General features: G+C 47.4%; 2 protein-coding genes across 2 annotated transcripts in view; one reads left to right on the forward strand and one right to left on the reverse strand.

The window, feature by feature from the left end:
• The window catches only part of LOC106816181 (protein FAM184A-like), an 11,314-nt gene extending 3,175 nt beyond the window's left edge, over nucleotides 1-8,139 (reverse strand). Inside the window, exons 1-2 of the mRNA XM_014820741.1 lie at nucleotides 7,268-8,139; nucleotides 274-420 (exon numbers count right to left, since the gene is read on the reverse strand). Of these exons, the coding sequence (XP_014676227.1) occupies nucleotides 274-420; nucleotides 7,268-7,405 (285 nt within the window). The 5' untranslated portion in view covers nucleotides 7,406-8,139. The remainder of the gene's footprint in view (nucleotides 1-273; nucleotides 421-7,267) is intronic.
• Nucleotides 8,140-9,640: 1,501 nt separating this feature from the next.
• LOC106816182 (serum response factor-binding protein 1-like) overlaps nucleotides 9,641-12,120 on the forward strand; it is a 4,193-nt gene continuing 1,713 nt past the window's right edge. The window contains exons 1-3 of the mRNA XM_014820742.1: nucleotides 9,641-9,697; nucleotides 10,126-10,359; nucleotides 10,619-11,769. Coding sequence (XP_014676228.1) covers nucleotides 9,641-9,697; nucleotides 10,126-10,359; nucleotides 10,619-11,769 — 1,442 coding nt within the window. The remainder of the gene's footprint in view (nucleotides 9,698-10,125; nucleotides 10,360-10,618; nucleotides 11,770-12,120) is intronic.

The following is a 12,120-nucleotide window of genomic DNA, read 5'->3' on the forward strand; positions in this document are numbered from 1 at the left end:
AGAGAGAGAGAGAGAGAGAGAGAGAGAGAGAGAGAGAGAGAGAGAGAGAGAGAGAGAGAGAGACAGTTAGAAAGAAAGAGGAAGAGAGGGAAAGAGAGAGAAAGAGATCAATAAATAGAATGAGTTTTTGAATAAATCTCAAGGAAGCCCTTCTGCATGTCTGGAAGCTGCATGAACCCCTACTGTGCATGTGTCCATGCGCGCGTGCGTGCGTGCGTGAAGCCATCTATCTCCCTGCACATGGTATTCGCTGACGACGGCGCGTGCCGGTACCTTGTTCTCCGTCGCCACGGCCCTGTAGTTGTGCAGCTTTCCGTCGGTGTCGTTGACGACGCGCTGCACCTCCCCCTCGTGAGCCTCGCGGAGGCTCTGGATGTACACGTCCTGCTCGTCGTTCTTAGTATTCAGCGCGTAGACGACCTACGCAAAACAATAGAACGGTACATCGCACGCGGCTGTTATGACAGAAGATTTTTACCGATGCAGAACAATATAGAATGGTACACCGTAGGCAGCAAATATGACAGAAGAAATTACCTATGCAGAACAATAGAACGGTACATCGCACATGGCTGTTTGTGACAGAAGAAATTACCTATGCATAACAATAGAACGGTACATCGCACATGGTTGTTTGTGACAGAAGAAATCCCCTATGCATAACAAGAGAACTGTACATGTGTGTAGCTGAATTTACACAAAATGATAAAGTGGTACATATGCGTGGACGCTCTATGCAAAACAAGAGAACGGTACATGTTTGTGGATGACGGTGACCGACCTACGCAAAACAAGAGAACGGTAAACCAGGTCGCACCTCTTATTACAGAAGGGACCTGATTATGACAAATTGACATAACATCTGGAGTGATTGATATGCAGCTCTAACCAAACAGTGATGTACTATCGGTGTTAAAAAATTCTGCTTGGCAACAAAGCACTACGAAGTCGACGTACACGCAAGAATCGTATATATTAATTAACTGGGTGAACTTGGCCGTTGGTTATAACATCCAAGGGTGCGTGGTGATCTTGTTTCATAGAGAGACAGCTAGGTCGATTCCTTCGCGGGAGGATGAAGAACAGATGCTGAATCCAGTCCTTTACACGAAGCTCCATTGGAAGCTGTTCACATTTTTAATGTCTCACTACGAGTGCAAGAGTTGTGACTCTACAAGAGAAGCTGCCTCTGCCTCTGCTCTAATTGACAGTGATGGGGGAGAGGTAAAACTACTCCATTACGAACTAATGTAGGGAGGCGGCTGCGGGGTAAGAAGAACTGCTGCTAACCCGGCGTCTCCACCCGGCCTTTACACTTGGCCTTCTCCATACGTGGGCGCACTTTGCGTAATTTCCCGGGGGTCTCGATTCGCGCGCGATGCGGCGACCCAATTATTGCCTAGATAACTTTAGGGGCTCCTGGAGAGCAGAACAGGTCGCAATGAACAAAGAGACTCGGCTCTCATCCTTAGGCCACAGCGTCCAGGGCTTTTCCGCCCGCTGCCTGATCCTATTCCTTCTTAGCTTTCCCCTGCCATCTTTTCCTCTCCTACCTTCAAGCTGTCCACCTTCACCCCTGCACGAAGTACTTCGCCGATCACGTCTTACGGCTACGAGGTTCTGATACTTCACGCGTTACGATTCTGTGCGTATGTAGATATGCTGTGTAGTTTCGCTAGAGTGTGTATTGTGTCTGATTGAGCGGGAAAATTAGACGCTACCGAAGAGTGAGCATTGCACTGACTATACTGTGTTCGAGTTATCTATCTGTGTTATCTATCAGTTGTGGGTTCTATGCTCGACGCAACCTGTTACTACCCTAGTAACAAACGGGTGCCATAGCGCACTCACTAACCGAGCAGCCTGCGGTAGCGGTGAGTTAAAGCACACGCCTACAGTTGGTGCCGGACCAGATTCGAAGCCTGGAGTTATGGCGGCCACAACGCAAAGGGGTAGCTACATACCACTATACGATCACGTAGGCGGGGGTTTTATACAATAACTCAAGTGCTGTCCGAAACCACGTGTCCTCATTCAACGACGAGTGCGACAATGCGTCGACCATAAGCAGCGAGACAACCTATCGGGCAGCACACCCTCTTTGCTCGCTGGACCAAACGCCCAGCTCGCCCGAGAAGGCACTCTGCGCAGCCCGCGCCGCCCCCACGAGGCACACCAGCCACGGCGGCAAGCGTACCCCGCGTCGCGCATCCAGAATGCAGGCACGTTGCATCACACACTCGACGAGTCGCAAGTCAGCATTCTGATAGCCGACGACCCCCACAGCGCCATCGGCGGCTCAGACAGTGAGTTTAGCGGCATCGATCTCATTCCTGTTGGCAGCGTTTCGCGAAACGATACTGCCGCACCCACCGCGACGATTTCCTTGGGGCCAAGGATCAGCATGTTGGTGCCAGCAGGAAACAACCACCTACGAGCGTGCAATACTACAGGTTCAGCGAGCCCCATGTAGTCACTGAACACGGCCACGGGGACATCAGACCGCGTTCACGTCGCCTCAGACACTGCCCGACGACCGAGAGCACTCGAATGTTATGCTTCATGAGAGCGCACCACGTTACCAGCGCCTCTGTGCACGCCCAAATCGTGCAACTCGTGCATGTAGCAACCCTATCAAGTCGCCAAGGTATATCGCCGCATTCTGCACAATGACGACCCGCGGCCGTGGTACCACAATCGAACCGCCCCGCGCGCCGGGACCCCAGCCACTATACCCGGCCACCTCGCATGGCAGATATATTGCGCATCGCAGCCGTCCCTCGCCGCAGAGCCGCAGGACGCGGGCGCCATTCAGCCGTGTCTCGCCGCCTTTCGACGCTCGCCCTTAACAGCGCATGCGTACACACTATGGCACACCACCTATGGCTCCACGCAGGCTCACACGTTGGTAATGGGCCCGCACGGCTAACCCAGCCATAGATGCCCACTATACGCCGCATCAACTCGGCGTCCCTAATATTGTCAGTACGAGCATAACGGTAGTCAGAGAACCGCGTCGCACATTCGTAGTCCGAGACTTAAGTTCGGCTTCTGTTACATCCGTGTTCCGCCTTGCGCATAATAGAGATATTATAACCTACATGTTTACCGCCTTTAGCAAGCGTACTTTACGAGGAACGATGCCAGCGCCGAACACAGCGCCGCGTGCAAGGCTGCGGCATTCTTCAGCGCGCCGCGCCCGCCCGCTCGACGACTGCTGCCGTCAATCGCAGGACCCTCGATGCCTCGCGTCTAGCGGCCCCCGCCACTGAGCCCGATGCCTGGCCGCCGGCTGCCGGCTATGACCCTATCCCTTATGGCCTGGCCGCACGACCCCGTACCGGCCGCTTCAGGCTGGCATCCCGCCTACGACGCCGCAACGCCCTGGAGCTCATGAGGGCACAGTAGCTCCTGAGCGCACGCGGCCGACGTCACCCTACACGACTACGATTCAGCAATAGAGGAGGATAGTCGGGACTGGCCCACACGACGTTTCCAGTCCCGCCCAGACCGTGGAATGACGATTCGATGTATATTGATGTATTGATTAATGGTATGGACCAGTAACTGTATTGGCGTGTTGATGTATTGGAACTGTACGTATCACCGTATAACCGGAGACAATGTGTTCATCTATTAACGGATTGCCGTATTAGCTGTGTTTCCCTATTCAGGGCTTAAATATCGCCCTAATCTGTGTGCGTTCGAGCGTACTCGTCTCGTACGTCTCGTGTAATTGCCGCGCCGGTCCTTATAATGACGGTCTGGCGATCCCGCCAGCACATGTTATCTATGGGCTGGCATTCTAGACACAAAAAAAAAAGAGAGAGATAGTATTGAAAAAGTATTGTACCGTACCCCATCACTCCTACACCCTCCTGTACTAACCCCTACTGCGACCCTGCTTTGGCCTTACTCGACACGCGGTGCACATCACTGCGTTCCGTACGTGATGGCCGCAACGTTACTCGCCACACGTTTTTGCGGCGTCGCGCCTCAACGTTTCGGAACCCCGGGGCAAGTGTAAGGGAGGCGGCTGGCTGTAAGAAAAGCTGTCTCTACACCCGGCGTCTCGCACCTCCGCGGCTCCTCTACACTTGCTCTCCAGACGTGGGCGCACTTGGGCCTAATTTCCGGGGGTCTCATTTGCGCGCGATGCGCGTACCAATTTATTAGCCTAGATAACGTTATGGGCCCTGTTGACAGCAAAGTCGCAAGACAAAGGACTCGGCTCTCATCCGTCTAGGCACACGCCGGTTCCAGTTTTTCCCCCGCTCCTGTCCTATTGCCTTACTATACTTTTCCTTGCCATCTTCCCTCCTACCTTCAACTGTCCACCTTCATCCCTGCCGAGCTATTCGCGAGCCACGTCTTACGCGTACGAGCGTCACTGATATTCGGTTACGATTCTGTGGTATGTAGATCATCTGTGTAGTTTCGTAGAGGTGGTATTGTGTCGTGATCGAGCGCGAAATAGACGCACGAAGAGTAGCTGAAATAACTGGGTTCGAGTTATCTATCTGTGTTATGCTATCGTGGTTCTATCTCGACGCTCAACCTGTGGACTACCCATCAACATAACGGGTGCCACTAGCGCACTCACTAAACCGAGAGCTGCGGTAGCGGGAGTTAACATGCACACGCCTACACGTAAGCTTGACTTCACTCCCCGATCAGACTGCAGTTATAGCCCAATTAGGCACAGCCAGGTCCTATTCTGTCACTGTTGAAAGCCTGTCCTAGAGTAGAGAGTGGATACTCCATTTAGGAACATCCCATCACTTACTACGCCGAATGATATGATACGAGCTGAGATGTGGTCCGTTAGGAACGTGTCCTGTCTCGAAAGGGAGGGAAAAAGAGAGGTGCCATGGATAGGGAGCTGCTCTCTAAGAATGGGCTTCAGTAGAAGTCATATCGACACGGACCTAAACTCCCAGCACGCGCTAGAGGCGGCTTGCAAATCAATGCACATCCCGTACAGATGAAGACGAATATGAAATATACTAATATAATATATTTATCACCATAGATAAAATCTATATACTAGATATAACTATATATATTGAGTAATATATATTATGCCGTACTTTACTTACATCGTGTACAGATGAACGAAGTATAAAATATTATACCACCAATGACTACATATTACTTATATATATATATATATCTCTCTCTCTATATATATATCCTATATATATATATCGTAATGATGTATGGTTATGTGGTGGTACGATATATATTATATTATATTCGTCACTCTCCATCTATTACTCTAGATGTAAGTATACACCATACGAAATACTATATTACGCCGATACAGTATAGTATATCGTAAATATGGACTATATCCGTGACAATTGCGCCTAGTCATGGATATTTCTATTGTCGACATCGGTAATGTAGGATGCTTGTCAAAACTACAGTTGCCTGCGCTCTCTCGTGTGTGTGTGTGTGCGTGTGTGTGTGTGTGCGTGCGTGCGCGCGCGTGCGTGCGTGCGTGTGTGTGTGTGTATGTGTGTGTGTGTGTGTGTGTGCGTGTGCGTGTGCGCGTGTGCGTGCGTGCGTGTGTGCGTGTGCGTGCGCGTGCGTGTGCGTGTGCGTGTGTGTGTGTGTACACACGTCTGTTTACAGACAGCACGTTCGCGAAAGGTCGGGTCATGAGGTCTCGCCTGCTGCGAGCATCTCACGTTTCTCCCTAATAGAATATCCTGCTCCAGACAGCCCAACACGAGAGCTACGGCCTACAGTACGGTGCGCCTGAAAGACCCTCATAGTATCAGGCGTGTGACATGACATAGAGCTATATTATGTCAAGCCTCATCATATTCACTCTGTAGATTGAGGGTTACGGTGGCCTAACCACATCCTGAACCCTCGCCCTACGCAAAAACTTCAACCTGAATCTGCCTCAGCTTCAGACAACTACGACGATTCTACAGTACTACCATGCAAGAGCTAGCGTGGGCATCGCAGTCACTGGATGTATACGCACTAGAGCACCCCACTATATACTATTGTTGGGTTACATTATTGTACCTATACACAGTCAATGTCACCTAAGCCATAGGCCCGTGATAACATTGAAGGTGATGTAGCAGAGATACGTGAATATAATGATATAAAGATGAGAATATAATAAAGATATAATAATGAACAGATAATTTTCCATCTATTCACTATTATTAGGTTGAGAATGATAGAACGCTGAAAAATTGATCAACTTTTCAATTAAAAGTGGATATAGTGTAACCCAGCTTTACTCATGTACGGTACTACTGAGAACACAAGATCCTGACGCTGGAAATGTGAGGTTTGTTCTCTGTATTACCAGTAAAAGCCGCGGAGTAATAATATATCTGGCTAGCCGGCACAAGGTGGCTTCCCGCTTGCTCGTTGGGGGTGGGAGGGTATTCCAATAGAATAATAACACACAGCTGCAAACCATTAATCGTTAGCGGCTATAGCCTTATGCAAACATTAGGGAGACTGTCTTGTCGCCTACACTATAGTCACCTACGAAACGTTAGCTCTACCGCGGCACTGTCCAATAATACTGCCAGACGCTATCTGCGGCTGACACATGTCGCTGAGTTTACACAAGTGTCATGTGTGAAGTTATTCTGATGTCGCTTGCAGGGTTATTGTTAGCTCTAGTAATATAGCCCGCGTACAGTTGCCCAGTGGCAACTGTACGCGGGCTATAGTACTAGTCTACTAGAGCTAGGTTATTGTGGCAGAGAGATGTCCCCCGGGGTACTGCCGGAACGTACCCTGGGTACGGTCCGGTATACCGGAACGTACCCTGGTCACTATCTAATATGCCGAACCGTACCTCGTCTACTCCCCTAACGAGTCTAGGGAGTCGCCTACGCCTACGCCTACTCCCTAACCCGAACCCTAATCCTAACCCTAACCACCATATCAAATAGTGACCAGGGTACGTTCCGGTATACCTATATTCTCTTCCCGCGATGTAGCCTAATTAGGCTTTACGACTGTTTCACGTCATAGAAGGTTACCTAGTGAGAAATGAAAAGCTAACTTGTACTTACTCCCAAAACGGCTTCACCCTATTTCAAATTTCGATTGTCTACGTATTTCACGCATGGCCAACATTTCCGTCAACATTTCTCACAAAATTTCTCTCGACATTTCATCTAACATTTCATTAATATTTCATTAATGTTTCATTAACATTTCATTACATTCATTAAACATGTACATTAATTTCTCTCCCGTGATTCATCCGCTTATCGCTTACCTTTGTCAGCTGAGCGATCTTCTTTGACATCTTCACAAGCAGATCTCCTCCTGAATTCTCCCACTCCGCGTCATTTCCTGAAGAATTCCCAAACTTCCCTCCCATCCCGGAGAAGTTGAACGACATACCGGCAGCCATGTCGTGTCAGATATCTTCTGTGCTGCACGTTATGCCATGCGGTCCAGTCGTGTTGTTCTGTACAGGGCGTTGTCAAATATTGGAGTGAGTAACCAATCACACACACACGCACGTACAGCACTTGTTGCTTCTCATTTCTTGCCGCGTACGTTTTGCATCAATGTCGGGTTACCGCAGTGCGTAGGGTTGCCTTTACACGGAATAACTGATAACATATCACATGTTCGTATCCACATGCCATTTCTCTGTCGCGAAATACATGGGAATGAACGGACACACACGCACAAGTTGATCAAATATAGTGAGGGGTTGTTAATGCCACACACGTTCGCGCGCGTGTATGATACACATTAGGAAACGAACCCACGGCACAGTGTTAAACCAGCCTACACGACCACTATCACGACACGAGATCACAACACACAGCATGAACATGTATCATGGTTTCACGATCGGCTGCACTTACACACGTCTGTGTGATATCTGCGTACTCGACTGTAGCACGCGTGAAAAGCATATATATACTAGTTAGAGGCTTCACTCACTTCCTCTCTCTCTCTCTGTACATTTTTACCCGTAGCACGGCTACATGTCCCTATGAGTCAGAGAAGCCTCGGTTCAGTCGGTTGGTATATATTTATAAGCAACTATAGACGAGTCACCGCGGAAGAAACCACTGCACTAGAATGCCAGCAACCAACCATCCACCCCACCAGCAGCGTCTGATGCTGCTGCTGCTGCCGATCTCAGAGTGAGTGGACTGAGTGGATGATCAGATTATCATGCTAGCCAGCTGTACTGAGGGTGCGAAATTAAGCTAGAGTAGAGTGGGAGTGTCACCATGGTTCGCAGGGATGTGTACAGGATTTGTACCAGCTAGGGGGGTCTAACCGTAACCCAAACTTGCGAGCACGCGAAGGGGGGGGGTTCTGTCTCAAAATTTTGAAATTAGACCCCCTTAGATGCGTTTTCTGCGCGGGCAGGGGGGGTCCGGACCCCCTGGACCCCCCTCCCCCCTGTACACGCCCCTGGTTCGTCTCACATCTGTTAGAGAACGCTCTCCTATCACCCAGCCCTGGCTAGTTGATGTAAGAGATCTAGCTGACTCGTGTTGGACAAAGGCTGTTTCAATAATAAAATGATGATAAATAAACACAAATTGTATTTACTATCAATTATGTACGCTCTATCTCCCAATCTATCTCCCAATGCTGTTCAAGTGCTCCTCTGCGACATAACACACAATCATACCGCACGCACGCTACTGTGCACAAACTCACATAAGAAGATATATTTCTCTATCTGGTGTTAGTAGGGAGATCAAGTCCCGTGTCAACGGGCTGTTTACGGAAGCCTAGCTCTATATAATCGCCTTACTACTATACTAGACGTATGTATGAGCAAAACGGTATATGATGCGACGTGCTCGATAATATCAGGAGTAATTAAGATAATATAGGATCTTATATTAGGATCTATATTAGGACCTATATTATCTTACTCCTGATAATATTAATATAATGATATTATAATCAAAAGTATAATAATTAATATAATAAACGGTGAATCTGATATTAATTACTAAAATGTAATAAACATTGCGTTGCGTACGCATGTGTTTACACCATACGTAGCGCCCATAAAAATAATAATATTATTATACTATTACTAGTGAGACAATATTAAGCCTATATTGATGCAATAATAATTAATAATAATATCAGGAGTAAGATAATATAGTCTATAATCTTACTCCTCAGTCTCCTGATAATATATTTCTATATGGTTGCGTCACACGATCAGATAGGGCTAAAACATACCAAGAAGTGAATCCCATGACTATGTTTCTGTTTGTCCCTGTCATATGGGATTATTATTACTCTTTGCTTCTACGTTGTAGTTACATATAGTGATCACATCTTGAAATGCAACGAGGTAATGCTTCAATCTGCAGGTTGAACTTGCCTCCATTTATATGTACATACAAGGATGCTCACTTTGTAAATTGCGAAACTCGAAAACACTAAACTCAAAACGCACCTTCGCCGCTAGGTTCGCTAGTGGGACCTGTCATGTCAGCGCCCAATTCATAAATGCTTGTGATGTAGTTGTGAGGCATTCATGCGTCAAATGCTTTATGTTGTGCTAAACTGTGTAGGCATAAGTCATACGTAAGATTCTACGTACATCATAAATAAAGTCTTACTTAAAATTCTACGTCTGAGTCCCGAAGAGATGGAGAAACACGAGAGTAAGAAGCTTCTTCCAAGAGTGTCCCAAATTAACAATCAGGTAAAGACTTGGCAGTGGCTACGGGTACGGTAGCCGTATCTTAATGTCTCGAGGCTACGGGTACGGGAGTCCATTCGCTTTCATACTTAACGAGACAAAGATGGCGGCGGTTGCGCCAGATTTCGAAATAACGCCTTGGGAAATAAATTCACGATTTGAGAGTTTAGATGAGCTAGAACCCTAACCCTAACCCTAACCATAACCCTAAACCTAACCCTAACCCTAATCCTAACCCTAACCCTAACCCTAACCCTAACCCTAACGCCAAAAAGGGGCTTCAACGACCGACGGCTACCGTACCCGTAGCCACTGCGTAAAGACTGATGAATAATTATTGATTGGGCGTAATCTCAACGCAAACAAATGTATGAATTAGCTTAAGCTGATATTGCCACAATTTATATAATACACATATTCGTGTTCTTTAGGTTATACTAATGAGGAAGACTGTGAAACAGGCAAAGGTCCTGACAATACGGCTTCTAACCAGAACCAGAGCGAAACTGATCCAGAAGAAGGGCAATGCCAAACAACTGGAGAAAAACAAGAGCAAGTGCGAGCGTATTTTGGTCGACATTCAAGCGATGAAAAGGTTGAAAAAAGATGATGTGTCGGTCTATGCACTTCTCAACGAATGCAAACTGGAAGATGTACTTAGACGGGTAAAATATTAATGACATTAATTTGAATTTGGTAACTGTAAATCAAGCAAACCCTGATGTGAATGATAATTAAATATCTGCTGTGGTTGTTGTTGTTCTCTTCTTGTTGTTATTGTCGATATCATCTTTGCCATCGTTTTTTTGCATGTGGTGCTGCTGTTTACTTCTTTCTTATTCACAAAGGTATGCATGGTAAGTTTCAGCTGTTCAAGCAAACCAACTTATTCTAGTGCTTTATACCGGTGTTTGTATTTGGCAGACTGACGTGGAGCCACATGATAGAGCTGTGGCCAGGCTAGCCGACCACCGCCTAATAAAGACTCAAGTCAAAGAATTTAAAAACAATCGTCCATACTGGAAACTCCAGATTCAGGAATATGGTGAAAAATACAGAAAACACAAAGCAACAAAATTAAATCGACAAAATATGGCAGCGAGCATTAAGCATGATACAGAACGCGTAGTAGGAGAGGGAAACAACAGCGAAGTAATCGCTCGAGTAATTTCTATAGCAGAAGATGACTCCGCGGCAAAACAATCTAGCAGGCACGGAGAGGAATCAGTGGAAGAGAACTCGGTTAAAAGTGAAGAGGAAACTGACTCTCACAGTGAAAGTGAAACAGAGACACAAAAACAGGACAGTGGTGATCGGGATGCCGGGACTAGTAGTGATGAAGAGGGAGAAGACGCTCAGAGTAATTCATCAGACAGTGAAGATAGCGAACCTGAGGCCAAGACACCGTCATTGGCTCCACCTACTGTGTGCAGTAAAGTTCTAGATAGGGCACCTGGAAAACATAAACTGAAGCAACGACCACCATCCTCCTCATCACCGGAGACTTCAGAGGAAGAGAAAGAAATTTCTTTGAGTAAAGCCTCGCATTCAGATATGTCTGTGCAGTGTGAGTCGTTACAGCAGAAACGCAAAGCGACGACGGCGATTCCGTCGGAAGCTAAGAAAACATCCAAGGACATGGCGATTAAAAAGCCACACGTTCCGTTTTCCAGCGAAATGGAATTAAAACCATTCGATCTCTTAGAGCTAGACCCAGAGGGAGAATTGCCCCTAGGCATGCCTACTGAGGGTGGCCATCAAGCTTCAATCCCACCAAGCGATGACGATATACCCACATTATTACTTGCTGGTCGAAAGGAATCTGCTGGTAGCAATAATAAGAAGAAGCGTAGGGATGCTTTCTTTGAAGGAGCTGACAGCAGTGAAAATGAATCTGATGTGGACGACGGGGAAGAAGGGTCAGCTTATGACCTGGTCATGACTCAGCAGGATGAAATCGCAACTAACAAAGGAAGACAGTTTATGACATCTGCACAGCGTTACAGAAAACATGGCGATAGAGAAGGCGCAAAAGCAGAAGCACACAAGCAAAGAAGACCCTTTGATAGGTCACGGTAGGTTGATGCGTGAATCGTTGAAATTTCTCTCTCTCTCTCTCTCTCTCTCTCTCTCTCTCTCTCTCTCTCTCTCTCTCTCTCTCTCTCTCTCTCTCTCTCTCCTACTTTGTCTGTCCTCGCCCGGTTTTATTCTCTTCTTCCTTTGGTTTCTCTCTCTCTCTTTCTCTCACTCTCTCTTTCTCTCGTTCTTTTACTTCTCTCTCTCTCTCTCTGTCTCGTTCCTTTGCATTGCACATGCACTATGCACACATGCAGCGCGGCAGCGGAGGTGCGTGTGTGTGTGTGTGTGTGTGTGTGTGTGTGTGTGCGTGTGCGTGTGCGTGTGCGTGTGCGTGTGCGTGTGCGTGT

Source organism: Priapulus caudatus, unplaced genomic scaffold (genome assembly GCF_000485595.1).
Source record: "Priapulus caudatus unplaced genomic scaffold, Priapulus_caudatus-5.0.1 Scaffold1306, whole genome shotgun sequence".
Lineage (NCBI taxonomy): Eukaryota > Metazoa > Priapulida > Priapulimorpha > Priapulimorphida > Priapulidae > Priapulus > Priapulus caudatus.